At 54.5% G+C, this 26,932-nt stretch overlaps 8 protein-coding genes across 8 annotated transcripts; 4 read left to right on the plus strand and 4 right to left on the minus strand.

Moving 5' to 3' along the window:
* Nucleotides 1-318: 318 nt before the first annotated feature.
* On the minus strand, nucleotides 319-1,207 carry ASPBRDRAFT_207402 (uncharacterized protein; the record flags this gene model as incomplete). The annotated part of the gene is made up of 2 exons (XM_067621798.1): nucleotides 989-1,207; nucleotides 319-903 (listed from the first exon to the last, which is right to left on the minus strand). The coding sequence occupies exons 1-2, from the start codon at nucleotides 1,097-1,099 to the stop codon at nucleotides 319-321; spliced, it is 696 nt and encodes a 231-aa protein (XP_067479395.1). The 5' UTR covers nucleotides 1,100-1,207.
* A 217-nt stretch (nucleotides 1,208-1,424) lies between these two features.
* Nucleotides 1,425-3,491, plus strand: ASPBRDRAFT_86089 (rRNA (cytosine-C5-)-methyltransferase NOP2; the record flags this gene model as incomplete). The annotated part of the gene is made up of 1 exon (XM_067629506.1): nucleotides 1,425-3,491. A coding segment is annotated over one exon (2,067 nt), but the record flags the coding sequence as incomplete, so codon positions are not given.
* Nucleotides 3,492-4,543: 1,052 nt separating this feature from the next.
* On the minus strand, nucleotides 4,544-8,537 carry ASPBRDRAFT_30491 (putative MATH and UCH domain protein; the record flags this gene model as incomplete). Its single annotated transcript, XM_067622787.1, has 4 exons — nucleotides 4,544-5,120; nucleotides 5,173-5,920; nucleotides 5,970-8,063; nucleotides 8,126-8,537. The coding sequence occupies 4 exons, from the start codon at nucleotides 8,535-8,537 to the stop codon at nucleotides 4,544-4,546; spliced, it is 3,831 nt and encodes a 1,276-aa protein (XP_067479397.1).
* A 1,992-nt stretch (nucleotides 8,538-10,529) lies between these two features.
* ASPBRDRAFT_196264 (deoxyhypusine synthase) lies at nucleotides 10,530-11,729 on the minus strand (the record flags this gene model as incomplete). The annotated part of the gene is made up of 2 exons (XM_067620972.1): nucleotides 10,530-11,429; nucleotides 11,505-11,729. 2 exons carry the CDS (start codon nucleotides 11,727-11,729, stop codon nucleotides 10,530-10,532), a joined length of 1,125 nt encoding a protein of 374 aa, XP_067479398.1.
* Nucleotides 11,730-13,322: 1,593 nt separating this feature from the next.
* ASPBRDRAFT_207406 (MYB DNA-binding domain protein) lies at nucleotides 13,323-20,167 on the plus strand. Its single transcript, XM_067621799.1, has 2 exons — nucleotides 13,323-17,715; nucleotides 17,769-20,167. Exons 1-2 carry the CDS (start codon nucleotides 13,546-13,548, stop codon nucleotides 19,947-19,949), a joined length of 6,351 nt encoding a protein of 2,116 aa, XP_067479399.1. The 5' UTR covers nucleotides 13,323-13,545; the 3' UTR covers nucleotides 19,950-20,167.
* Nucleotides 20,168-20,624: 457 nt separating this feature from the next.
* ASPBRDRAFT_675152 (uncharacterized protein) lies at nucleotides 20,625-21,418 on the plus strand (the record flags this gene model as incomplete). Its single annotated transcript, XM_067628907.1, has 1 exon — nucleotides 20,625-21,418. A coding segment is annotated over one exon (482 nt), but the record flags the coding sequence as incomplete, so codon positions are not given.
* Nucleotides 21,419-22,082: 664 nt separating this feature from the next.
* ASPBRDRAFT_65819 (uncharacterized protein) lies at nucleotides 22,083-23,980 on the plus strand (the record flags this gene model as incomplete). Its single annotated transcript, XM_067628599.1, has 3 exons — nucleotides 22,083-22,370; nucleotides 22,585-23,671; nucleotides 23,715-23,980. The coding sequence occupies 3 exons, from the start codon at nucleotides 22,083-22,085 to the stop codon at nucleotides 23,978-23,980; spliced, it is 1,641 nt and encodes a 546-aa protein (XP_067479401.1).
* Nucleotides 23,981-25,174: 1,194 nt separating this feature from the next.
* On the minus strand, nucleotides 25,175-26,469 carry ASPBRDRAFT_55379 (HNH endonuclease signature motif containing protein; the record flags this gene model as incomplete). The annotated part of the gene is made up of 3 exons (XM_067627382.1): nucleotides 25,175-25,836; nucleotides 26,010-26,159; nucleotides 26,211-26,469. The coding sequence occupies 3 exons, from the start codon at nucleotides 26,467-26,469 to the stop codon at nucleotides 25,175-25,177; spliced, it is 1,071 nt and encodes a 356-aa protein (XP_067479402.1).
* Between the last annotated feature and the right edge of the window lie 463 nt (nucleotides 26,470-26,932).

Genomic DNA, 26,932 nt, shown 5'->3' on the forward strand with positions numbered 1-26,932 from the left:
TACGGACGAATGCTGTATGATGATTTCCCTTGCCCTGTCCTTTAGAGCCTTCGCACCAGCCTGTACATTGCTTGATTTCTGCTTCAATTATTTCCGAACCTGCCCGAATTAGGGTGTCTAAGCCTGAAGTATAGATGTATTACAAGTTGCTGAGCACTGATCTACCAATAACCTGTACAATATTCCAACTCATGCCACCATCTCCCATATACAAAAACACGCCACATAAATCAAGCAATGTCAAAAAATTCCATGACAAGGTATCATATTACATACAGACACACCTACCCACCACTAACCATAAATCTATTTAACAAATCATTGCTTCTCCCAAGCCCCCTTGAACACCCCCCTCAACCTCTTCGCCTCCTCACTATCCTTCAACCTCTGCTCCAAGAACCCCTGCAAATCATCCCAGAACGCCTCCGTCCTCAACACCTCCTCTCCACTCGGCCCAACCGCCGCCTTCGGCACAGCAGCACTTACATCCCCTTCACCACCACCAGCACTACCACCTCCCACCTGCTGTCCCTCCACAAACTTCGCCCCTCCCATAATCATCACCCCAAACTCCACCTCCTTGCCCCCAGTCAACATCTCAGGCTCATCAGCCAACACCTCCGCGATGGTCTTCCCCGTCACCGGCTTCCGCTTATACAGAATCTTAATCTTCTCCAATGACACCTTGCCGCCCTGTGCGTCGACGACCCGTTCCTGAACTGCGTCTTTGAGGTCCTGCACTGAGGTTGTGGAGATGGGCGCGTTGGGCAGGGAAAATTCGAAGGCGGGGTTGCGCGCGCTCTTCAGCTGCACGGTTATGGATTTCGAGGAGCCGGGGGCTTGCGTGCGCTGCACTTTCTTGGGCATTTCCGGGTGGGGGGCGCTGAGGCGGGGGAGGAGGTACTGTTCGTTTTGTTAGATTTGTTAGTTCATATAATATCGAGAAAAGAGCATGGCGAGGATGAGGGATAGAGTGGGATGGACGTACAGGGACACGAGGTCCGACTCGCTCTTCGTCGAGGACATAGTCTGCTCGGAGCTTAATGGGGCGGGAGTTGAGCGATGAGAGGAAGGATTTGATGAAGGTGACCTCTGACATTTTGGCGGCTTTCTCCCTTACTTGCGGATGAGGTAGGTTGTATGTAGAAGAAGATATATAGGTGGATTCAGATTAGTTGGGATAGAGGCAGCTTGGATGCGGCATGTGGTATTCCCATTACCCAATCGGGCGGTAGCTGAAGCCCATCCCTCCGTGACTGCATATCCTGCCTCAGGCCATAACTTGCACACCGCCTTGCGGGACACTTTCTGCCGCTAGCAACCGCCCGCAGAAAAAAAAGTAACGAAAGAAAAAAGTCTGGATTCTCCGCTGCAGACTCCAATTATCCAACTTTCAACCCCCCTTTCACCTTCACATTTTCACTATGGGTCGCGGTCGTCGTATGAAGAAGCAGGGCCCTCCGGCCCCGCTGGATGAGTCTAAGATCACCATACTTAAGAAGCGCAAGGCTGGTGAGCCCGAGTCGAAGCCGGAGACGGGAAAGAAGCGGAGAAGAGCTGATGCCGATGAGGAGGAGGTCACGAAGCCCGTCGTCAAGAAGAAGGCCAATGGCGCTGTCAATGGCAAGGCGACTAAGGTTGAGGTCAAGCCCAAGGCTGAGGCCAAGCCCAAGGCTAAGGCTGTCGAGAAGAAGCCTCAGTTCATGGATTCCGACGATGAGGACGAGGACGAGGATGAGGACATGTCCGGTATTGAGGAGATGGATGCCGATGAATTCGACGATCTGGACGGTATCAGTGAGGGCTCGATGGATAGCCAGGAGGAGGACAACGACTCTTTCGTGGATTCCGATGAAGAAGATCACCCTCGCGAAGCCATGTTCTCCGACGACGAAGACCTTTCCGACGCTGAAGAGAAGCTGACCGCCGCCAACATCGAGGGCTTGTCGCGCAAGTTGGATCTCCAGAGACAGGAAGACGAGGAGGAGGCTGAGCGCGAAATGAAGGAATCGGCCATGCAGACGAACATCGCCGGTGACCGTCCCGATGTCTTTGGCGACGCCGAGGGCACTCAGCCTGGCCTGGCTCCCGATCTTCAGCTGCTCCGTACTAGAATCACCGACACCATCCGTATCCTGGGTGATCTGAAGACCCTGGGTGCCCCCGGCAAGTCTCGTGCCGATTACACTGATCTGCTCATCGCCGACATCTGCACCTACTACGGCTACACCCCCTACCTCGCCGAGAAGCTCTTCAACCTCTTCACTCCCATGGAGGCCTTCGCCTTCTTCGAAGCCAACGAAACCCCTCGTCCCGTCGTCATCCGTACAAACACCCTCCGCACGAACCGTCGTTCCCTCGCCCAGGCGCTGATCAACCGTGGTGTCGTGCTCGAGCCCGTTGGCAAGTGGTCTAAGGTCGGTCTCCAGATCTTCGAGTCCGCCGTCCCCATTGGTGCCACCCCCGAATACCTGGCCGGTCACTACATCATCCAAGCCGCCTCTTCCTTCCTCCCCGTCATGGCCCTCGCCCCGCAACCCAACGAGCGTGTTCTCGATATGGCCTCCGCCCCCGGTGGTAAGACCACCTACATCTCCGCCCTGATGCGCAACACTGGCTGCGTCATCGCCAACGATGCCAGCAAGCCCCGTGCCAAGGGTTTGATTGGTAACATCCACCGTCTGGGCTGCAAGAACACCATCGTGACCAACATGGATGCCCGTACCGCCTTCCCCAAGGCCATGGGCGGATTTGACCGTGTTCTTCTCGATGCTCCCTGCACCGGTACCGGTGTCATTTCCAAGGACCCCGGCGTCAAGACCTCCAAGAACGAGCGCGACTTCCTCGCCATCCCGCACATGCAGCGCCAGCTTCTCCTGGCTGCCATCGACTCCGTCGACCACGCCTCCAAGACCGGCGGCTACATCGTCTACTCCACCTGCAGTGTCACCGTGGAAGAGAACGAAGCCGTCGTGCAGTACGTCCTGCGCAAGCGCCCCAACGTCAAGCTCGTCGATACCGGTCTCGGCGACTTCGGCAGCCCCGGTATGACCAGCTACATGGGCAAGCACTTCGACCCCAAGATGACCTTGACGAGACGTTACTTCCCCCACCGCGAGAACGTCGACGGTTTCTTCGTCTGCAAGCTCAAGAAGACCGGACCCACCCCTACCTCCAAGTCTGGCGATGCCGCTGCCTCTACCTCTGCTGCTGCCACTACCTCCACCACCACCGAGAGCAAACCCGGCAAGAAGACCAAGACTCCCTCCGTCGCCTCCACCACCACCGATGACGACGAACCCATCGACAAGACCCCCATCGTTGACGAAGACGGCATGGTCATCGAAACCGAAGGTGGCAGCTTCGGCCCCTTCGAAGAAGACGAAGAAGACGCTGCCCGCATCGCCCGCGCCGAGCGCAACCGTCTCCGCCGCAAGGGTCTGAACCCTAAGGCTGTTCTGAATAAGCCCGCCAAATCCAAGACTACTGAGTCTGAATCTACCGAGAAGACTGAAAAGAAGGAGGAGAAGGAGGAGAAGAAGAAGACCCCCGCCAAGGAATCAAAGGAAGAGCCCAAGCCTAAGACCGAGTCCAAGCCCAAGGCTGAATCCAAGCCCACCAAAGCCAAGACCGACGCAGAAACCACGACGACAAAGAAGCAGCGACAAAAATCCACCACCACCACCACTGCGCAAGAACCCACAGAGAAGAAGACGAAGAAGAGTGCCAAGAAGGCAAGCAAGAAATAAACCACCAGCACTAACTTAATTTCTTGACCCTTCTTACTTCTCTGCTTCCTGTATTCTACTCTACATATGTGGTGAATGCTGTTGTGTTTCTGTTTGACATAAAAAGCATTTCTTGTCTTGTCTTGTCTTGTTGGTCTGTATGGGCGGCGCATGCATGCACAGTTTCTTATCATGTCTTCTTTTCCTATTTCTTTCTATATGATGATGATGGTGGTAGATAGATATAGCTTTTCCTTTTCTAACTAGGGGCTGGTCGAGTCAAAGTCAAGTCAATAGATACCATTATTTTCTTTTCTACTTTTTCTGTCTTAGTTGTTTAGTTGATTAGTAGGTTTGTGAGGTAAGTACGCAGTGGTGGTAGATAAGGGACTATGGTGTGTTTGGATTGGAATAGGATAGGCATGGTGTACGAATACAAAGTAATTACTAGGGGAAGTTGACTGGGGATGGTAGTTTTGCTATACATGGGATACTGTCGTGACCATGTCACCAGTGTCTACAATGTATTTATTTACTGTGGGTTTATGTTGAAACTGCAAATTCTTCCGATTGCTCAAGTCTTCGAAAAACTATATAATTAGAAAACAAGTCTAAACTCCAATATCTGCTGACAACATCGTGTCTAATAATCAACCAAACCAATCACTCCGGTCTTTGCAACATCCTGGGTATGAGACACTCTCCAATGCAATATTAATGGAAACCAAATGCAGGGTGGGGAACGCATGTTTCTATTTCCCCCATTGCCCTGTCCTCTGAGTGAAACAGGGCAGGCAGCTCGTGCTATAAACGCACTATGTGCGGTAGATCTTGACCACGCTGATAATGTTCTTGCGGCAGATGGGGCAGAGATCGACCTGTCGAGCGCAGGTGACGCAGGCACAGACGTGCCCGCAGTCATAAAACAAGGCGTCTTGCTCCTCTCCGTAACAGATCTGACACAGATCCATTTCTTCATCAGCCACCTCCCAGTAGCTGATGCCCTTGCCGTGGCGCTTGCCGTCCTTGTACCCGCCCACATACTTGTTGCCGGTCTTGCGCTCGACGTACGTGCCCTGTCCGTGGCAGATGCCGTCGAACCAATCACCGTCGTATGTGTCACCGGTCGGATACTCCATGAAGCCGGTTCCATGGCGCTTGCCGAGCACGAAGTCTCCGACGTAGGTGGCGGCGAGGTCAGAGATATGCTTGCCCTTGCCGTGGAAGTAGCCCTTATTGAACTCCCCACTGTAATAATCGTTGGTGAACGATGCGTCGATGGTCTTGAAGCCGGTAAAGGCACGCGTGGGGTGGTTGCGTGATTCAGCCCACAGATAGCGGACCAGCTGATCGGGATTGCCGAAGAGACCGGCCACGTTGAGCTGGAAGCGTCTGAGAAAGGAGTTAGTCTGGGTTTGATGAGACAAAGATAGATTGTGCTTACCTGTCCTTGTTCAACTTGTCACCCACGATGAAGCAGGTACCATCAGGAACATACACCTCGAATGTCTCACCCGAAGCCATGGTCGTCACCGTGGTGCCATCTACACGTTGCCAGACTTGGAAATCCTTCATTGGCGGAATCTTGAGATGCCTCCGGACGGCAGTTTTGATGTTTTCTTCCTTCTTCGAGAAGAATGATCCTACTGTCCGCAAGGCCTGTGCTTCCACATCGAACTTTTGGATGAAGTAGTACACATGGTCTACTGGCTGGGGCACCTCAAGCTCGATTGATGGAGCAGGGTCGTCTGCTGTTGTGTGAGGTTGGGGCTCAGCCTCAACTGGAACTGCCTGGATGGGCTCCTGCGTGGCCGGGGGAGCGGCATCAGGAACTCGGTCGGTATCCATCTGCTGCATATCTTCCGCAATGATGGCAGCAATCACTGCATCGTTTTCGGAGTCTCCAGTAGTAGGCGCACCAGTGACACTCAAGTCCGTCGGCATAGGGTCTTGAGGGACAATCTCGATGTGTGAAACATTCCCAGCATTAGCGATTGTCGCTCCTCCAGTTGCGCTCATGCTGTTCTCCGGCACAGTTCCCGATGAGCTCGCGCGAGCAGCTTCACCTTCGGCAAGAGGCAGTCTATCTTCCGAGGATTCTGAACCCGCGCGTTCAACCACAGCCTCCTCAGCTTTAGCTTGAATCGCAATCGCCTGTGGAGGATCCGCTATGGCGAAGAATTTGGCATTCTCTGCTTTTCGATTAGTAAATGACTGACAGTAGAGGATGAATATACATACCGTCTGAGACGACTTGCATCCAGAAACGGACCGTCTTCAACGGAAAGTCCAAGGTGCTCGTCAGATCGGAGATACGAGCAAATGCAAGGGTAGGCCCGAACTGGTCACGAGTATGACCGATCTGCCACAGCCGGACATGCTCCGCACAAGTGCTTTCGCTCGACTTGGTCGATGCCCACATGGCAATCTTCTTTCGAAGATCGACATAGTTGGACGAGCGGGGCACAGTCAGATACATGACACCATTCTCCACCTTCGCCTGCGACATCAGATCATACGTGTCGAACAAGCTGCCCAACTGATCGTACTTCGGCAGCGAGTAGACCTCGACGTTGATCTCGTCCTTGCCACACTGGTCATCCAGCTGCACCGGATGAAGGCCCGTCTCATAGTACTCTTTCAGACTCGCGGGGACATCCCAGGGACCCTGTGGGCCAGGCAGGAATTCCTGCGCGAGATCACTGCGGATGTACATCACAGCAATGGCCACATCATGGCCCGTCTTGTGGTCCACCTTTTGAGAGGCGTCCAGGCCGAGATGAGGGCCCAAGGCAGTCTTACGGGTCAGGCATTCAACCCGGTTATCACTGCCATCATCGAAAGCGAGCCATCTGGTTCCCGGACCTCCAGGTCGCAGAATGCTGAAGAACTTGCCAGACGTGCGTCTGCCACGGTGAACGATGTAGCCATAGAGGACATATTTGCCTTCCTGGCCGTCCAGCAGCCATGGCGTCAAGTCCAGCTCCTCATCCAGATCGACGCGGTTGTAGAGCAAACGCCATTGCCGAGCCGCCTTGTCCAACTTCTGGCGGCCCAATTCTAAGTGCAGGACCGGTGGCAGGACCCAGCGGCCAGGCTTGGCACTCAAGTACCAGCTGAAAGCCTCACTGGTGGTCTTGGCTTGATCAGCGGGCACACAGATGCGGGAGTTGAAGTCCTTCGGGACCGTATTGATCACATCCTGCGCCTGCGCGTCTCCAGAAAGCGACTCGACTGGCGGGCTGTCGAACAGCTTGGCCAACTCCTGCACGGCATCTGTGCCCGCCAGTTCAATCTCGAGCGTGCGGCGCAGACGTTCCCAGAACTCACACACATCGCCCGAGTATTCGTGCAGGTTTCGCAAGGTTGAGGTGATCATGTCCGTATCCACATACTGCAGCGATTGGCCCCGAGACCGCAGCTGCCACAGAAACTTTTGCAGTGCATCGCAGAGCGGCTTCGGCTTGACATCACAACTGGACAGATGCTCCAGGACGTTGGCCTTCTGGATGATCTTGCAGAAGGGGGCCAGATGCACCCAGGTCGCCAACCCCGCCACCTCGGCGCTGTGGTTGATGACGGAGTCACCCAACGGCCGATAGCCCGTGAGACTCAGACTGTCCCACGTCGGCTCGGTGTCACTGGCATGCCACCAGAGCGAGTGGGTGGGGTCATCCACAATGCGAATATACGCATCGAACGCCAGGGTATCATTGCGGAGAAGCGCCTGACGCTGGCCCCGCTGGCGGCGATGAATCTGGTCCCACGGACCATGGAAGTTCGTCCAGCCCCAGTCCAGGTTGTGAGGGTTGAACTGATGGCACGACGACTGCATCCAGCCGGTCCGCGGCTCGTCAGGGTTATACAGAATAACGCCAATCTGAGCCGAAACCCGCCAGGACTTGGTCCCGGTCGATCCGGCCTGCGCAGCGGCCGCGGGATACTGGGACTTGAACGCCTCCACCCAGCTCGCGGAATCGTTGGTCTGCGCGAACTTCATGTCGACATCCGGTGCATTGACATCCAGGGCGGCATCCGCCGGGCCGTGCAGCACCTTGAACTCGGTCTCGGGTAGATTCTGATCCAGAGTCGGCATGGTCGGAGAGCACTCGATGTAGATACTCAGGGAACCGACATTGTTCCCCCGCGGGAAGAACTTGATCGTCCACCAATAACCACCCATATAGGCTGGCGGCGAACGCATGATCTTGACTCGGTTGGGCGAGTCCGGGGTGCCTCGCACACCCTTAATCTTCCATGTCATGCGGGCCTTCTCCACCGGGCGGTATTCGGGATCGTCCAGATCGGGGTGGAAGTTCTTCTCCCAGTAGTCATCTGGTCTTGTCAGCCATCATCGTTCGGGACACGCTCCGTCTGGATTGCTTGTGGGAGCTTACACTCGTAGGCGCTGTAGTCGCCATCCGCAGCCGATTCAATTTCCTTCATTTCTGCCTCATCCGGGACCGATAGATCCTCCTCAATATCCGCCCAGTAGGCATGTTCCAGTTCAGGTTGGGGTGGCTGGACGACCGGAACTGGATCGGCTTGCACGGGAGGCGGTATATCTTCTCCAGGTGCCTCGTCTTGGATGTCGACTGGGGTTGATTCTGATGATGGGGGGTCTAAAGGAATGCTTGATGTGATGGGGTCTGTTGTATGAACTGCAACGTCATCTGAGGCCGCCTCGATGGTGACAGTGGTTTCTCTCACCGACTCAGCAGATGGAACTTGAGTGCTGAGTGTGATGGATGGTTGTTGTTGTTGCTGTTGCTGCTCCACATTGGAGCCAGCATCCAGAGAGGCATCCATTGTGGGGGATGGAAGACAGAAGGCAGACCACGCAGACACAATTCAGATTAAAAGAGGGAACAGTTGCAAGGCAGAAGCAAATAAACCGAGAATCAGATGGGCTGACAGAGCCGCCAGTGAGTCAACCGACGAGCAACACGAGTAGCCTTGGCAGCCAGGCTGGATGCAACTGACTGAACTAGGCAGAACCGCACATTCAAACGCGGGGAGCGTACAGGCCAAGGGAGAGTCAGCTGCTGCTTCTGGAGGGGAAAGCAGAAGAAAAAGAAAGGAAGAAAGAAAGATGAGATCCCCTCACAAGCAGCAAGGGACGGTGGGATGGAGGGGAAGGGAAACCCCAAGGACAGAACAATCAATAAAAATGAGACAGATCACACCCGACAAGCAATGACAAGCAAGCACGACAGCCCAACCACCAACGAAGCAATGAAAGTCTAGAATCGGGCGATAAGCAGTTAAGCACAGGCAATCCGGGCTTATCAGCAAGTGAAAAGGGAAGAAAACCGGGGAAGCCTAAGCCCAGACGGGTAAAATTAAGGAACAATCGGGTAGAATGTCTAGAAGTTATCGAAAGAGTATAGTACCTCTAGATTGGGCGGGAGTGAGAGAGAAAGAGAGAGAGAGGATGAGGATGAAAAGGGAGAAAGAGAGAAAGTGAGAGAAGAGAGGAAGAAAAGAAAGAGGGAAAATCAACAGTTTCCTCAAAAAAGCGAGAGAAGAAAAGCAAAAGCACTCTCCCTCGGATGGATGAAAAAGAAAGGAAACGACCAGAGCAGCCGCCGATTATAGTCGCAAAAGGATGAGGCGGCAATGCAGCCCCGGGCCAGATCACGGATCCTCACCGCTGGTTGGCATCCAATAATGCCTCTTCGTCCATCTGCTCGAGGGTCCGCATCCTGGTTGGGGACTGGCCAACTGCCCTTCACATCTTTCGCCTTCTGCCCCTGCAATCCACTGCAATCCTCAATTGCCACTCGGGCCCCATTTTCGGATCCGTCAGGTAGTCAGTCAGTACGGAGTAGTCAGTCGTACCAACTGCCTCCTGGAGTATCTGATCCCTTTCCCCCACCCCAACGGATGAATGAATAATGATATGATACGGACATCCGATTCGACCGACTGGCCGTCCGGAACATGGAACTGATCGACTGCCTGCAGCCACCCCAGCCAAGGGAATGGACACTAAAAATGAAAGACCAGGAACTGACCTGTCATTCGCTTCATCCTCTTCAAATGCTCGTAATCTCATTAATCATTTCGTATCACTCTAGAGTCCAAACAAGAGAAGAATCTAATCTATACAATACCTCCATGCCTTCATACCTCCCCGGGTACCTGTTATCCCCTCGCAATAGCCCTTCCATCAATGGATGCCACCACGGACAGGGTGGCAATAGCAAGTCAGAGGATGAAACCTTATTGCTTGAAAAAAACCCCGTGCCGACCGCAATGATCGACCGGTGGAACGACCCCCGGCAATCCAGTCAACTCTTCCCCCATGATTTGCCATCCACCATTGTTCCTCCTGCGAAACTTTGCCGCCTCCGAGGTTTCGAAATCTGTTGGGTCCCGGACTTCCGGCTCTTCAAGGGGGTGGGCTCTTCTCCGTGCAGAATTCCTCCCAGGGGTGGGCTCCCCCCTCCATCTTGCGTGCTTTTTCTTTTCTTTTCTTTTCTTTTTTTCTTATGATCGGAACCAAGCCTCCGATTTGCCCCTCCACCGAACTTTCTCACGTCGAAGACTCGAGGATGGAGTGGGGCCATTCGCGTGCCTGCCACGCCTGGGCCCGCCCCTGTTGCTGCCCCTCTGTCAACCAACGGCCCGAGCTGTCGCGGAGGGCAAACTTTCACGATCGGGAGATACGGGAGAACAATGTGATTATCATGGTCGAGATGATAAGAGAGAGATAAGAGGTGAAGGTGATGGGGTTGATGGTGTCGGCGACATAGCAGAGAGTAACCCCAATCTGAGTGATGCCCTCCAACCACGCACTCAGTTCTGAGACGCTTCACCATTGGGGGTCGCCGGACTGGCTCGGGCAAACGAGGCCGCAACAATGAGCGGGAAGACTACGGTGGCTTCTGCATACACCTTGACGGCCTTGGCATCGGCTTTGATCTTACCCCAGCTGACTGCCTCATCCGGCCGGGCCCCCGCATCGCTGCCGTCAAACTCCTGCCCCGTATTGATGTACACGGCATGCTCGGCGCCGTTGCGCATCAGGCAGGCGTTGGCAATGTGGTGTTTGATCACTCCACCTCCCAGAATGATCATGCCGGCCCGGGCGGCCCGGACAGCCATGGTGTTGATGCGGCGCACATCGTCGACAATATCGACCCGTAGTCGTTGCGGGGACGAGCGGTAGGTGTGGAAGTAGAGCATATCGCCCAGGGAACCGTCGGTGAGGGCGGGACAGAAGATTGGGATATTGTTACGGGCCGCCCAGTACAGGACCGAGTCCTCGTGGTTGATTTCGCGACCGAGGCGTTCAATGATCTTGCTGGGGGTCCAATGCAACTCATCCTCCTCGTCGCCAGTCTCCAGGGCCTTCTTTTTGGCGGCCTCCTGCTCTTCCAGCATCTTATCCAGGATGGGGATCAGCCAATCTTCAAATGCACAGTAGTTGCTGTTCGGGACGATGAGGTTGCCGATCCGGTTCAATCCTTTGGCACGCAGGCCAGCGCCCGGCGCGGTAAAGGATCCCATGTAGGTAGGAGCTAGACATTTGATAAGATCTTCCTCCACTCCGCCGGCCGTGGTGACAATGGCGGAGACATGACGGTTGCGGACCAGGTAGCGGATGGTGTCTCGGAGGCCGGAAGAGATCAGGTTGGAGGTGTATCCTAGAAAGATGGTGGTCTTCTCGCCAGTCTCGGGATGACGGTAGGCTTGCTATATAGACGTAACCACCAGGGTTAGCAAATGATATTGGGTCACTCAATAGCCAGGGAAAGACAGGATCCGAACCATCTCGTTGATGATGCGGGCGGCTTCCGCGACGGCACTGCCCTGGAACCCGGTGTATTTCATGTTGTCGACCATCTCGGCGACCGTGATGTCCCGACCTTGAAACCGGTCAAAGTCCACGCCGCTGACCTGGTGTGTTCCCTCCGGCACGGGATCGGAGGCCACCAACACCGCATTGGTGACCGACGAGGGAGGGGCATTGCCCGCAGCGTCTTGTGCGGACATGATTGTCGAGTGAGAAGGCAAGTCAACCCAGAACGTAGATTCAATCGATTTAGTAGAGAGACGCCGAGTCTACCGATCAAGCGCGGACCAAATTGGTAGGAAAGGGACCGGCACGGGGTATTCAATGCGGGATAGACTGGACGATGATGATCCCCTCATTTTCTGGAAATTTTTCTTGACGGCGGGATTGGCGGGGGAAGGAGATACATACCTCAGGCATCAAATGCATTAAGGCATTAGTCACGACCGAGCCATCGCCGGGAAATTCCCAGTGATCGTCCGTTAGAGTATATGCCTGAGGCAGATAGATATCCCGTTAGTCATCCGACATCGATGGGCCTGCCCGACTGGGCAAGGGATCCTCGCCTGAGGCATGCACGACGGGGGAAGTCGATCCAGAGTTATTTTTGAGTTCCCTTCCACTAGTCGAACTAAGACCAGTCAGTCCTGGCCGAGGGAAAGTCCCTGGCCAACTAACCTCAGCCCATCCAACCACTGGCCTGCACCAGGGATCCATCCATCGTTCGCTGCCCCATTTCTCGTTCCTCCGTTTTGGTCTTTCAAGATCCTGCCTCAAACCACCACCAAACTAACTGAACTAACTTCCCCCCTCCCCCATCTTCTCCTTCTCTCATCCAAATCAAAGCACCCCCTTCATCAGTTCATACACACTTACACACACTCTCTTTTCTCCCCATTTCGGCTCTCTTTGCATTATCACATTCTCACATCCTCCGTCCCTATTCCCTTCCTCCAGGCTGGTCCTCGACGTTTTTCGGCTCCGACTACCGACAGAGAGAGAGCAAACGAACGGGTCTCGAATAATCCCAGAGGCAGACTTTCCCGTAACCGCTGCAATTTGCGATTTTACTGCCCGGCGTGGTCCCCTTGCAGGTCTTCTTTGGGTTCACGGCTTGACACGTTGCATAGGCTCCCAGAGGTGCGGAGATTTCTCCTTTTATTGCTATTTTACGCGCGGTTTCCAGTTTGATGCCCAGTTTTGGTTTCCTAGCCCGTCATAAATATCCTCCCTTTTTTGATTTATTTTTTTGCGTTGGCCGTGGGCTAGCCGTCCGCGGGTGCAGGATCGTGCTTCACTTTTTTGTCACCAGTCACTTTGTCCGGGGACACGGGATCGGCCAGCGTTGAACTTTCGGCACGCCCGAATAACTACCCATCCCAGCAGAAGGGCCATGCCCCTTGTGATGACTGGGGACTGGGGGGTGAGATTCCTCCACCATCATGAACAGGTTCTGATCCTGTGACTTCCCTTGAATGATTGATCCACCTTGAAGCTTCCACAGGCGCTGGCAGTTCCCGGGTGAAACAGGCCGCGCCAAGTGGCTGCCGCTAAGCTGATGGCTGCAATCTTGCTTCAGTGTCAAATTGGGATCCGCATCCCGATTTGCGCGCCATTCATTGGACGCTTAGCTAAGCTCCCTGCCTGGCTGCCTGGCCCGTGCCCCTTCCATGCTTTCTTCCCGTCACGTGCTCTCCACTCCCCGGTTCGCCGCCTTAGGCGCTTCTGACTGGCGCTGCTGGAGCGGCGGCGGCTGTCTCGTCTCGTCTCGTCGCTGCTGGGACCATTCCGTCCTCCTTCCCTGCCTACCATTCTTTGCGCTCATTGTGTGACATACGTCTGTTTTCTTTTTCTATCTTTTCTTTCTTTTTTTTTCTTAATTTTCTTTTTTTCCATTGTCGTTTGCTCACCGTTTTACCTCCACCATTACTACCTATCGCAATTACCTTGCAACTAACCTGTGGCAGGCTTTCCTGCCAGGTTACTTTAGCTCACGCTCACTAGCATGACCTGGTGATGTCGTCCAGATACCCTCCATTGTCTGGGTTCAATTCCCGTGACCGTTCGCCTCAACGTTTCGGTGACCGTCGACCCCCTGCCGGCCCCCGGGGCACTGACGATGCGAATTTGCCCCCGCTGGGCCGGGAACCCCCCCGGGGCCCCAAGGCCTTGATCGACCCTCCACGAGGTGCCCCATTCGGCGGGCGTGGTAGAGGCTATCCGGGCCGTGGTGATTTTCGGGACCGGGACCGCGACGTACGAGATCGAGATCGCGACCGTGATCGTGACTTTCGAGACATCCGAGATGGACCACCGCCCTTTCGCCGAGATATCGACCGGGACCGGGACTGGGGCCGCCGTGACCGCGACTTCGACCCGCGAGAAACGCGCATCGGCTTTGGACGTGGCCGCTCGCGCTCCCCTCCGCCTCCCCGCGACTTTCGAGATATGAGAGAACCCCTCGGACGAGACGCCGACATGATTCGGATGCGACGGGGCTCCCGGGACAGCATGATCTCGGTATCATCTGCAGTACCCGATGTCCCCGCTGGAGGCGGTCATCACCCCCGCAGTGGCCCTCCCATGCGCGGACGTGGCCGCGGTGAATGGGACTCGGGCCGCGGTCGCGGTCGAATGCCGTATCTGGATGATCGGGATTCCTTCAGACGTCGCAGTCGGTCACGCGACGCCCGGTGGGACCGCGAGCGAGAGAGGGACCGTGACCGAGAAAGGGATCGGGAGCGTGAACGAGACCGAATTCTAGATCGCGAGCGGGACCGTGATCGGGATCGGGACCGCGACCGGGTCATCCTCGATCGTGATCGTGAACCTGACCGGCGCGAGCGGGACAGGGAACGGGAGCTTGAACGACGGGAAAGGTTCGAGCGGCGGGAGGAGGTGGACCGACGGGTTGAGCGCGATGAACGCGACCGACCAGGCGATCATTGGAAGCGCGATCGTCCCCCCAGCCGCACCGAGAATCGACTTCCGAGCAGCTCGACCGTCTCGTCAGTTACGGGGCCACCTGTGCTCCCGGGTCCGGGTCTGCCTGATCGCCTGCCAGATCAACCACCCGCAGAGCCTCTGCGTAAGCCTTCGGGAGGGGAGCCGCGACGTGATTCGCAACGCATGGACCGCATAGAACGCATTGAACGCATAGAGCGCATCGAACCACCCGCGCCGGTCCCCGAGCAGCCGCCGAAAGACTCGGTCCCTCCCCCCGTGAAGCGGTCCCCACCTCCGGCCGCTCCTCAGGTGCCAGCATTCGGCTCCGTCACCGCGCCTTTACCCGACATCCCTGCAGAGAAACCGGAGAAGACGGAGAAGACGGAGAAGCCAGAGAAGCTAGAGAAGCTCGAGAGACCTGAGAAGCCGGAGAGACCCGCGGCGGATGCGACATCAACCGCTGTCCCAGCCCTAAAATCAGAAAAGGAACGACATGAGCTACCGCCAAAAGCGCCGATGCATCCCCCGACCGCGCCCAAAGCGGAGAGAGGCCCTGTCCAACAACCGCTGGAGCAAAGGATTCGACGTGACGAGACTCGCCGTGAAAAGACTCCCGATATCCCGCCAAAACCGGAGCCGGTTTCCCGTCCCCCGAAGCCGCATGCCCCAGCAGCAGCCGGTGGGCCAAAACCGACCGATATCTCCCCTCCTACTGCTCCCGCGGCGATGGTTCACAAAGATGCGCCAGGGGTTCACGAGACACCGTCCCCGAGGAAGCTAGGACCCTCCATGACGTCCCCAGAACTCGGGCGGAGGCCCTCGGCCGCAGGGTCCGCCACTTCTCCGGGTCCGCACACGTCACCGCGAATGCCTACATCCAGTATTCCCACCGGACCCCGTGCACTGCAGCAGCGCCCGTCGATCTCACGTGGCTCGTCGAAAGTCGCTAAACCATGGGTGCGTCAGGGCTACACTGGTCCACCCTCCGGACCGAGTGCGGCACCACTACCAAAGCGCGATTCCATTGACGGCAAGGAACGAAGCCTGTCGATCAGTGAAGAGCACAAACACGAGTCGCAGAGTCAGGCTGATGAGTCTTTGAATGGACTTGAGGCGGGTGAGATTGTCGGCGAAGATGAAGTTCTTGAATCGAAGCCCCAGGAGCCTGCAGTATCGTCTGAGCCGGCCATGGACATAGATGTGCCCGAAACTGACACGGCAAAACCAGCCGCCAAGGGAAAGCCTGCCGAAGAGAAGCCTGCCGAGGAGAAGCCTGCCGACAAGGAGGTACCCAAGGAGGCGCCGAAGGAGGCACCTAAGGATCAAAGTACTGTGGTTATACCGGATTTTGGGCGTTCCAGCGACGAAGAAGAGGACGAGAACGTTGTGTTCACGCAGGATTATCTCGAGGAACGGAAGCAGATCTTCGAAAAGGACATGAATGCTCTGCGAGCCGAGCTGCCACCCCCACCCTTGGAAGACCCCAATATCGTGGCGCTACTTATGCGCATCCAGTACTTGGGAATGATTGCCCATGATCAGGTACCCGAAAAGGCTCCCACACCTCCAGTGTTAGCCGACGACACCAAGATAGCCAAGGAAGAACCGTCGGTGCCCGAGATGGACAATGAGCCGAATGGCAAGGCTGAAGAACATGAGCCACCGGCCAAGGTGGTCTTGGATTCTGTTCCTGCGGCCGACGCCCTTACTCTCGAGAGTCTTCCGTTCTTAAACTCTGGCCCACCCACACCGATATCCGACCTGGAGGTTTACCAGGAGAACGCGGCGACTCATGAACGTCTAAAGGACACCTTTCGCGACATCATCATGAAACGTCGCAAGGATGTGGCGCGGAAGAATGCCGAGCTGAGATTGGATTACCTATCCTACTACAAGCCTTGGAGGCTGAATGTGTGGGAGTTGGACCATGCGAAGGAGAAAGCGGCGGGTAGCCCCGGACCAGTGACACCACCTGCTGCTCCGGCCACCGCAACGCCTACACCTACGGTGGAAAGCGGAAGACGGTACAAGGGAAATAGCGAACTTGACTTTCAAAACGCCCTGCGCGCCTCGGAGATCTCGGCTCAAGAAGAACTGGAGAGGCGTCGTGGCAATAAGGCTACCGCGCAGCCGGACCTTGCCCGGGAGGCTGTGATTCCTGAGATGCTCGAGCCCCCAGAGGTGAAGGCTGCCATTTACAAGGATACCAACAACATTATTGATCCCGCTCAGGCCATGGACGTCTTTGGGTTCCTGCCGCCTCGCAATGATTTCAGCCAGGAAGAGCACGAAATCTTCACCGATGCGTTCATGGCACACCCGAAGAAATGGGGCAAGATTGCGGAATCGCTTCCTGGACGGGATTTCCAACAGTGCATCATCCATTACTACCTCACCAAAGAAGAGATCAAGTACAAGGCCAAGCTCAACAAACGGTGGAGCCGTCGCGGGCGTGCTCGGCGATCTGCTCGGCCTAAGTCCAATGCGCTTATGGCTGACCTGGGGGTTGTGAAACCGGACTATGAAGGCGAAGAGGAGCCCGCTCCAGTCACCGACACTGGCCGTCCGCGACGAGCCGCTGCACCAACGTTCGGAGACTCGTCTGCCGATACGGACAACAACGGCCGCCGTGGGAATGCCTCGAAGGATGGCGAGCAAGTGGAGAAGCCTAGCCGACGTGGACCCCGGAGTGGTGCAGGCACGCGAGGTGGTCGACGAGGGAAGGCCGCCCAGCAGCAACAGCAGCAACAGCAGCAGCAGCAACAACAACAACAACAGCAACAACAACAACTGCAGCAGCAACAACAACAACAACAACAGCAACAGCAAACACCACAGCCCACCCCATCGGAGCAATCTCTCCAGACCACGCCCGTTCCAGTGCCTGTCGCTGCCGTCACGCCTGCACCGAAGGTGGAGACCACGGAACCATCCTTGGATGGAGCTGCCGAAGCCCCAGCCGTGCGGCCCAAGGAGCCGCAAGAACGAGAGGCGACCGATGTGCCCCCGCGCGCAAGGTCTGGTCGGGGACGTCCGAAGGAGGGCGTCTATGTCTTCGAGTCCACGGAACAGGAGGCTCCGGCACCTGCTCGGCAGCCCGAGGTAGGTGGCTACGGGTCTCTGCAGCCGACGAGTTACTGGTCGGTGCCGGAACAGCGCGATTTCCCCTTGCTGCTGGCGCACTTTGGTCGTGACTTTGAGGGTATCTCCAACTTTATGAAGACGAAAACTACGGTTATGGTATGTTTTTCTTCCCCATCCATGTCGGCTATCAGTAATTAACCCTGAAATAGGTCAAGAACTACTTTCAGCGCCGCATCGACTCGGGTCAAAAGGACTTTGAGGATATTGTTGCCGATGCAGAGGGCAAAAAAGCTCGTGGGGAGCCTACAGGCCCATTGCCTGTTCCTAATTTCGCCTCTAAGCGCCGTTACGAAGCTACACCATCTTCTATCATCATGCCTCGTCCTCTCGCCCCGCACACTGATACCGTGCCGGATACGGATGACAGCCGTTTGGGGGCCAAGGGCAAACCCGCCAGTGCCACCCCCCAGCAGGTGCCTCTGCATGCTCGCGCAGCACAAGAGAAAGAACGGAATGTCTCGCGATATCCACCGCTTGCGCAAGCCACTAGTGCTCCAATGGCAGGCGGCCCCATGCTTAGTGAAGATCCTGCCCGCGCCATGAGCTCTCAGACGCCCTTGCCGTCGCGATTGCAGGGACCCCGGATGGGATATTTTGCCGAAGACCGACGGGAGGTCCCAGCAACGGTGCTGTCGCATGCAGCCGCCACACGGCCCCAGGAAGCCCCTCTGTCTGTGCGACAAACTCCGGTCTCCGCATCCGAGATGGCACGGCTGGAGCCTCTCCATGCCCAGGGATTCCGACCCACCGGAGTGGATGTGCACCGGTCACCATTGCTTCCAGCCCAAACGGCGTTGCCAGGATCGCAGCAGGCCTATCTGCAACCTCAGCCCCAGTCTTCCTTGATGCCTGCAGGATCCCACTCCCGTCAGCCTAGTCTCACCAAAACTCCCAGTTCTCCGGCCCAACCGCTGCAGCGGCTGGAACCCGAAATATCGCCCATCCGACGGGATTCCATGTCGCAACGGCCTTATTTCGCTATGCCCGGACATGTTGGCGTCCCGCAGCCAACTCCAGTTTTGTCACCACCCAAGGAGCTGTCTCGACCTGCGCCGCCTCCTGCAGAGCCGCCTGAGGCCCCTCGCGTGCCGGCGAAGCGGTCGAACATTATGAGCATCTTGAACGACGAGCCGGAGGAACCCCAGCCGCGCAAACGGTTTGCGGGCGACCCGTCGTCTTCGACACCAGCAGGGCACACTGGGTCACCCTCTCGACCTGTTTACGGTGGGATGCAGTCACTCCCGCAACAGCCACCCCCGCGCCAAGAGGAGACTGTCATATCATCTCAGCAGAGAGCTCCGGGCTATGGTCCTCCAGGCCAGTATCTGCCTCAATCGCGCGCCTACGCAGACTACCAGCCCTATGGATCTGTTCCGGGAGGCTCCGCAGCGCCTGCGAATAACGATTGGATGGCCCGGTTTGACCCTCGCGGACAAGCACCACCACAGCCACCGCAGGCTCCGTCGCAAGCTAGTAGCCGCCCTACCACCACACTTGCCTCTCAGCCACCCTACTCCCCTTATACGTCCACTCAATCTTTGTCGAATCCCTCCTTGCCGAACCTTACTGCTCCATCTCCTGTGCCGACTCCCGCATCAGTGACTGCGCAGCGCCAAGCATATCACGGATCGGCATATGCCCCTTCGCCAGTGTCTCACGCTCAGGCTACTGCGTCGTCGCGCGAATTAGCCGCACAAAGCCAGATGTATCGCCAGAGCATCGGTTCACCCACCCAACGCACTAGCAGCCTTGCTTATGGTACCCGTCAAGGACCGCCGACACCGATCCAGTCCCCCGCGAATGTGCTGGGGATGGGATCGCGACAGCCGGCAGCCGCCGTGTCTTACGCCTCACCCGCACCAGCCACGCCTGGATCGAGCCATCTGTCTGCGGCGCAACAGCATGCGGCGCATCAGTCATATCAGCAGCATGTGCAGACCATGGTCAGTGGGGCTCATCAGCAGGCCGCGCACCGCCAGACGCTTGGGTTGGCTAGTGGGCCGTATGGCCACAACACTCCGCCCCCGCAGTCATCGGTCTCTCGGGCAGCGGGCTTGCCTGGACCGGGACCACAGTCAATGTCGATGGGCCGCTCCTACACACCCCCAGCAATTCTACAACCAAGTCCCGGCGGAGGGCTGAGCTATGCGCCTAGTGGACCTGCACCCGTTGGATCGATGCACCCCCTTCAAGCACGCCCCGGGGGGCCTGGAGCGCTTGTGGAAGCGGTTCCCGGTGGTCATACTCCCGGCCACCATCGAGTGTACAGCCAGGGTTCTAATGCCGGGCCATTGCCAGGGCCGATGACGCCCCAGCACCCACCTCGATAGATTTGCAATGGGAGGTGTTGAGATCTTCATCTTGGGTTGCAATTTTCAATCGCTGCACATTCACCGTCATCTTTGTCCATACTGTGGGAGTGTGGTGTGTATTATTCTTAGAGCCATCTTTTCTTCTCATTCTTCTTCCGTTTTTTTACTTTCTGATCCAGGTTGGATTGTTCGGCCTGGGCCGCATCTTCTTATGAATAATGTACAGTAGACGACTCGATGGATGGCAATAGTGAGAAGCACGAGACAGCGGGTGAAAGAGATAATTGAAGATATCCTACAGATATTTGAGTACTTTGAGTGTAGATTCTTGTTGACAGTAGAGGTGGATCCATGGGATCTGAAACGGCCGCTGGCGCTTGGCTGGTGGGAGCTGACGCACTACGCGTCGTGGCATGTAGCATCCCCATAGAGCATGATCCAATGATACGGCTGAAGTGCTGTAAGCGAGGAGATCTAGCGCTGGATTCGAGTATGATGCGGGAGCTAAGCTAAAGACTTGCGTAGTGTGCAATCAGCCTCACAGCGTCGTACTATATTTATTGAACCGAGTTAATTCTATAGATAGTAGGTTGTAAGAAATATATGTAGCAGTATACCCCATCTAATTTCTATTCCATATACTAAAGAGTACAGGGCTTCTTCGATCTCATAAACCTGGGTGAGACCCTACTATCATGTCATCGGCATATTACCACCACCCCCATCAACAGAAGGTATATTATTATAGTATCCCTCAACATCACCATACCATCTACCCGCACCCGCCAAGAAGTATATACTACTACCACAACCCGAAACAACCTTCCATTGCATACTACTACAATCCGTCGTATGATGACCACTCCTACCGATCCTCAAACTATCAATATCAGTATCAAGAGCAATATCAATATCAATGTCCAGAGACACTGCAGAATATACCACCACGCCAAAGACCTCAGGGTCCAGCGCTTGAGCAAACAACCCATGATTTGAGAGATAAACTGCACCATCGACGGTATCAGCATGCGCTTCTTCGGGAGGGGTTGAGGAGGCGGTTACATGTTCAGGATCTGTTGGTTCTTTTGGGATGTACATCTAGATATTCGTTGAATATGGGTGGAGGGAGTATAGGTATGTTTTTTTTTTTTTTTTTCTCAGGGGAGGTACTTTGATTGAGATTTGTGTGTGCTTATTGGTCCTTAGGTGGGAAGGGGTACGAGGAGAGAGTGTATCTATATCCTTCTTATGACTATAATGCTGGTATGGGACAGGGAGTTAAGAGATGGGGCGATGATACTAATAGAGAGTGGGAGAATGGACACTGCTATCGAAATTCGTTTGGAAGGGAGTATATATCCAAACGGAGACGATTATGAACATATTTTTTGACCATATAGTAAGTTATAGAAGTGCTTGCTGTTTATTCTCTCTTCTTCAAGATAGAGGTATCATCCGTCTTCGTCATCTCTATGTTTCTCTCTTCCTCGTTTATCCCCATTCTTATATACACTATTACTACTACGACCTATATCTGCATAAGGTGCCTCGCAGGCAACCGGTCAGCCGTTGCGGCACTCGCTCGCATCGTATATAAATTTGCTTTTCTTGTTATGTCTGGCTGCGGCGACGAGCTTACTACTTCCCAGCCCGCGTTGGTTCATGTATCTACTGATTTGAAGGATTTGAGGCATTTTTTGCTTCATACAGTGAAGTACCTGCGTAGCTAGCATTCATATAGAGCGCCGATCAGATGTAATAATATGTATTGAATTGCTTGAATTGAATCAAACCCTAACATCTCAGGAAGAAGACATATAGTAGGTGTATGGTCTCGTGAAGTGTCTGACTATAGTTAATGCTCTCCGACACAGTCTCTTCAATAATTTAGAGGTATTCATGTCTCTAAGTGAAATAGCCCTTCTCCGATTCAATTGTTTGATTTCACTGCCTTGGTTCCGTCATCTATAAATTGAGTCGCTTAAACCCCCTTCTCCCATCTTTCCTCCAACAACTACCATCATCTCCATCTTCTTCTCATACAGACATCCTCTTCCTAGCGCTGGAAGAAGCTATCTGACTTCCTTGATACAATTCTATACCTTCTTTCCATATCGACGTGCTTTCCTTAGCGAGAGACATGATATTGCGATGGCACAGCAAATTGAAACCGATCCCGCAATCATTTTGTCCCTGTCTTCGTCATTTGTGAAGCTCCGCCAGGGTGTCTCTGAGAACGACGGGCGAAGTTATTCTCACTGGAACGTCACTTTCTACATTGCCCATATCACAATCGTCTCACTGGACAAGAATGAGGACGAGCTCGTCTATAGCTTCAAGTCGAACTTCGACCTCAAGGGCGACGCCGATACTGCTAACCAGGGCACTCTTCCAGAGCCAAGCAAGTACCCACTTGCATCGGCAAGCCTGCTCAACAAGGTAGTTGTTATCACCATGAGCTTGCTATACCAGAAGATCTGGGAAACGCATGCCGATCTGATATGAATCAGTTGGCCAGTGAGATCAATAAAGTTGACCATGGCTTCAATAAGCTTATGCGTCTCCGGAGCAGGGCCGATTCCGAAGAGCGCCTGTTTGGCGGAACGACTGAACCCTGGGATGATATTGAAAAAAAATCATCACGCTCGCCAAGGAAAATCCTGACAGATACCGTCAGTTTCTCCAGGGAATCGGTAACCTCACCAACTCCGACCGGGAGAAAAGTGCCTTCAAGGAGTTTAACCAGCAACGACACGAGATTATCAGTGCCGTTATGAAAGACGTGCAGGTTGTCGTGACTCTGCCACTGAATGTGAAGGAGATGCTTCGACGCGAATTCAACCCGAAATTCGCCATATTTGACGAGGCAAGTTTCTTCCGCGACCTGGAAATCTTCAGCGTCCTTGGTCAGCTAAGAGCGGACGCCCGGGTGCTCTTCGTGGGTGACCACAAGCAGTTGTCACCTCCGGTTTTCACTGGTCCTGGGGAGATGGCGTGGGGGAAATCCGCCTTTGAGCGTCTGGTAGACACGGAGTACCACCAGACGCTACTGAATGTCTCGTATAGGTCCCACCGCATCCTATACCACCCGACCTCAGTGGCCTATTACGAGGGTAAAGTGAGCACATACCACGATAAGCCCTTCAAGAACGTTCGGGTTGACCACCAGAACCCCGTGCTGGTCAAGCTGGGGAATCAAACCTGGACACTACCAGGCCTATCTCGCTTCCTCCACCTTGCCCATGTCCCCGGTGATACCAACAAGGATTTCTCTGGATCCTTATACCACCCGCGGGAAGCGGAGCTAGGGATCGCACTGGCTCGACGCCTCATTGACCGAGGCTGCCGCGATGTCCTCATTATGTCACCATACAAGGCCCAGGTGGCATGCGTGAAAAAGCTGTGGGAGCAGAAACACCCTTTCTCTCATGTGACCCCGAGGGTTCAGACCAGCGACGCCTCCCATGGGTCCGAAGCCGAGGCCGTGATCGTCCTGATCACGCGCGATTTTGCCTCCGCCGGCTTCCTCAGATCGACGAAGCGGACTAACCTCATGCTATCCAGAGCTCGCATTGCCCAGTATGTTGTGGGCAATTGGGACTGGGTTGGCGGGAAGAGCTTTAAAGACGCGGGGAAATTCTACGCCTACCTAGACGAGGCGGATCAGGTCTTGGAAAAAATGACCAGCTACCTCGCCTTCCCGGAGGAAGACTCGTCGCAAGTCCACCGTCATGGACTCGGTAGGAGAGGCCTTAATGGTCATCCTAGTACCGACCCATGCAGGGGTTATTGGAAGTAGAGGAGGGGAAGAAGGAAACAACACGGACCAAGAAGAGGGAGAGGGGGAGGAGGAAGCAGAAGACTCTCGTGGTGTCCTGGAGGATGAGTCTTGGGAAGAAGTGATTGTGGAAGGGCCCAGACTTAGGGCTATGGGAAATCCTCCCATAGAGAACATCCCATTCCGTGAAAGTCGACCGGGTTCTAATGCTTGCAGAAAGTACGAGCCCCAAGATGCTTTCCATGAGGGGAGGATAAGAGGGAGCAGCTAGGGAAGGAAGAGCAGACGGGTGAAGAGAGCTCACCGTTTGTCTTGGGTTTCCGCAATACCAATATCTCTTAGAAAGGTCTAGTCGCTAGTCCGGTGTGAGGATCCGGTTGATCTCACATTCACTTAGCAAAAGTAGGTTTATAAGTGATGCGCGTTCAGAGTCTTTGACTCAAAATTCTTGTCTTTTACCGGATAGCCTAGCGGTGGACTCCGGAGGAACCACTACCTGAAGTGCACTAGGAAGTGGATTTTGACATCCAGATGTGTTGGCATATCCGAAATGCTATGAATTATTTCATTATTGAATTCCACATAGAAGCTAGTAGATCTAGTGTGCGTGAAAGAGAAACTCAATGCTAAGTAGACTACATGATAAAGGAACTGTCAAATACGTTTACACTAGAGAAGTAAATCCATCCAACCATGCAGACATGCATCCTATACATATATTGTATATTTAGATAACTGACTAGTATATATAAACAATAGGCCCTAAAGACGCTGGGTAGATGGAACGAACACGCCCCGGTAGTCACTCGGGGAAGGACACGCATATCAAAAGGAACATGATCAGCCAGTTATGACACTCATTTTAGTAGTGTATATTTTGCTTTTTGTATACTTGGTTGTGCTTAGCTGCCGCGACGACCTTTCCTAACGCTGCCGCGCGCGCGTTGCTTGTGCCTTCATGTGTTTACTGCGAGTTTGTGGGATTTGAGGTGTTCGAGGCCATATTCTTTGCTTCAAGCGGTCAAGCACCTGCATAGCTAGCATCTTAGCTAGCCGGCTCGGTCGGGTATAAGAATATGGATGGAAATTAAATCGAATTGAATAGGTGCCTTGCAGGCAACCGGTCAGCCAGTTGCGGCACTCGCCCACGTCGTATACTATTGCTCTTCTTCTATATTAAGTTGTGTTTGGCTGCGGCAACGACCTTCCTACGTTGAAGCATGCGTTGTCCCATTTATCTACTGGTTTGATGGATTTGAGGCGCTTAGGGCCCCATTATTGATTCAAAGATGAAGCAGCTACATAGCAGGCATTTTATAGAGCGCGATCAATTAGGGATAAGAATATGAATTGAACTGGATTGATGCCAGGCAGGGAGCACCACCTAACGAGCTACTACATGCATTATCAGAGGTGAGCCCTCTTCGCTAGCCTGCTCCTCCTCCTCCTCCACCTCTTCTTCTTCTTATTCCTCCTCCTCCACTTCCATCTCGCTATTCCAGTCGGAGTCCTCTTCATATACCCCAAACGCGTGGTCGGGGAAAAGTTCTTTCTCAGTCGCGTTGGCGGCACCGCTGAGGGCAAGGACCCGATGTAGGATCCACTGCATGTTGAGTAGCTCCATGGATGGAAGGGGGTGACCCACTGGATCATCGGTCTTAAAGGTAAGAATGTCCCCAGAGCATACTCTCGTGTCTGTGTCCATATTCCACAGCACCGTTTTATATGTATCATTAGTGCTGCTGAGATTGCGAGGAAACGGCTCGGGGACTGCGGTGACTGACATTGTCCGGCGGTATTTGTTCATCGGCAGCCAATAGAACTGTACTTCAAGGTGCCGTTTATCTTCACTTAGAGACAGCGGTTTCAGAGCAAACACCGCTTTTTCCCATAGCTCATGGGCGAGATTCGTCATGCACATCAAGTTGGAACAAGTTTCGACTCCATCTGGGCCTAAGACCTGTTCCTTCCAGGCCTCCAGTTGTTGCGGGGTCCAGAAACACTCTAAAGCATTCCAGAAGTCTTTAACTCCCTCTGTACCCTTCTTACCTAGGCTTCTTGGAAATATGTGCGCCACTTCGACCGGTAACGAGCAACCGGTGAGAATACAGATGTCATCATCACGCTCTTTGCACTTGGTTGAGTTAGTAAAACATTTGATCCATTGGGTAGTGTGTTTATGCAGCTTACGAGCTTCTCTGCACGCCTAGCCGTCTCCTTCATTGATAGAGAACTGGCTCCGATTGAAGAGCTTGTCTTCACAGAGGATGCCCCCAAAGGCCGCTCAGCTGATTGGATACCGATCCATTTAGGTATCTGTGAAGTCTTTCGCGGATCCGGGTTCAGCCGGCGCTTCTTAGTTGGCGACTCCTTTGTCTCTGTTGCTTCATCTTCGGAAGGCTCTCCTGAGTCTTCACTGGACCGTGCAGTATTTCCAGCGCGCACCGCCCCTGATACTGAATTAGCTTGAGCTTGTTTATATGTCCAGCATATCTACTTACATGCTCGGATAGCTGTAGTCCTCGAGTCGTTCTTTGACAGAGCGGATCTTGCAAGATTTTTCCAAGGGCTCTGCTCAGCAGCTTTAATAAGCGCCTCTATCACCGAAAGATCGGCAAACCACAAGCAAGCCCGTCCGATTGAATCAATTACGGACACATCCATAACGTGAGAAAGCATTGTAATCAAGTCGCGTCGCCGTGGATCGAGGAGCTCGTCAGCGGGACCCATCGAATCTGGCTTGGGAGTGGGAGTCGACATCACGACAAGACTGGCACCAGCTTACACCGTGTACCACCGGAACGAGAGAACGAGGCGACAGTGGCACCAGCTTACGCTGTATACCAGCAGGACGAGGGGGCGAGGGGATATTGGCACCGGCTTACACCGTGTACCACCAGAACGAGAGAACGAGGTAATAGTGGCACCGGCTTACACCGTGTACCAGCGGGACGAGAGGACGAGAACGAGGTGATAGTGGCACCGGTTTACACCGTGTACCAACGGGACAAGAGGACGAGAGAGCGAGGCAATAGTGGCACCGGTTTACACCGTGTACCAACGGGACAAGAGGACGAGAAAACGAGGGAGCACTGGCACCAGCTTACGCCGTGTGCCACGAGGCGAGAGGACGAGAACGAGGTGATAGTGGCACCGGCTTACGCCGTGTACCAACGGAGCGAGAGGAGGAGAAAACGGGGGGATATTGACACCAGCTTACGCC

The sequence above is a fragment of the Aspergillus brasiliensis genome, assembly GCF_001889945.1.
Source record: "Aspergillus brasiliensis CBS 101740 unplaced genomic scaffold ASPBRscaffold_6, whole genome shotgun sequence".
In the NCBI taxonomy this organism is placed as follows: domain Eukaryota; kingdom Fungi; phylum Ascomycota; class Eurotiomycetes; order Eurotiales; family Aspergillaceae; genus Aspergillus; species Aspergillus brasiliensis.

Bases quoted from the DNA above. Each gene is read 5' to 3' on its own strand.
- ASPBRDRAFT_207406 (XM_067621799.1), top strand. From the start codon at position 13,546: ATGTCGTCCAGATACCCTCCATTGTCTGGGTTCAATTCCCGTGACCGT. The intron at 17,716-17,768 runs GTATGTTTTTCT...ACCCTGAAATAG, and splicing joins AGACGAAAACTACGGTTATG to GTCAAGAACTACTTTCAGCG.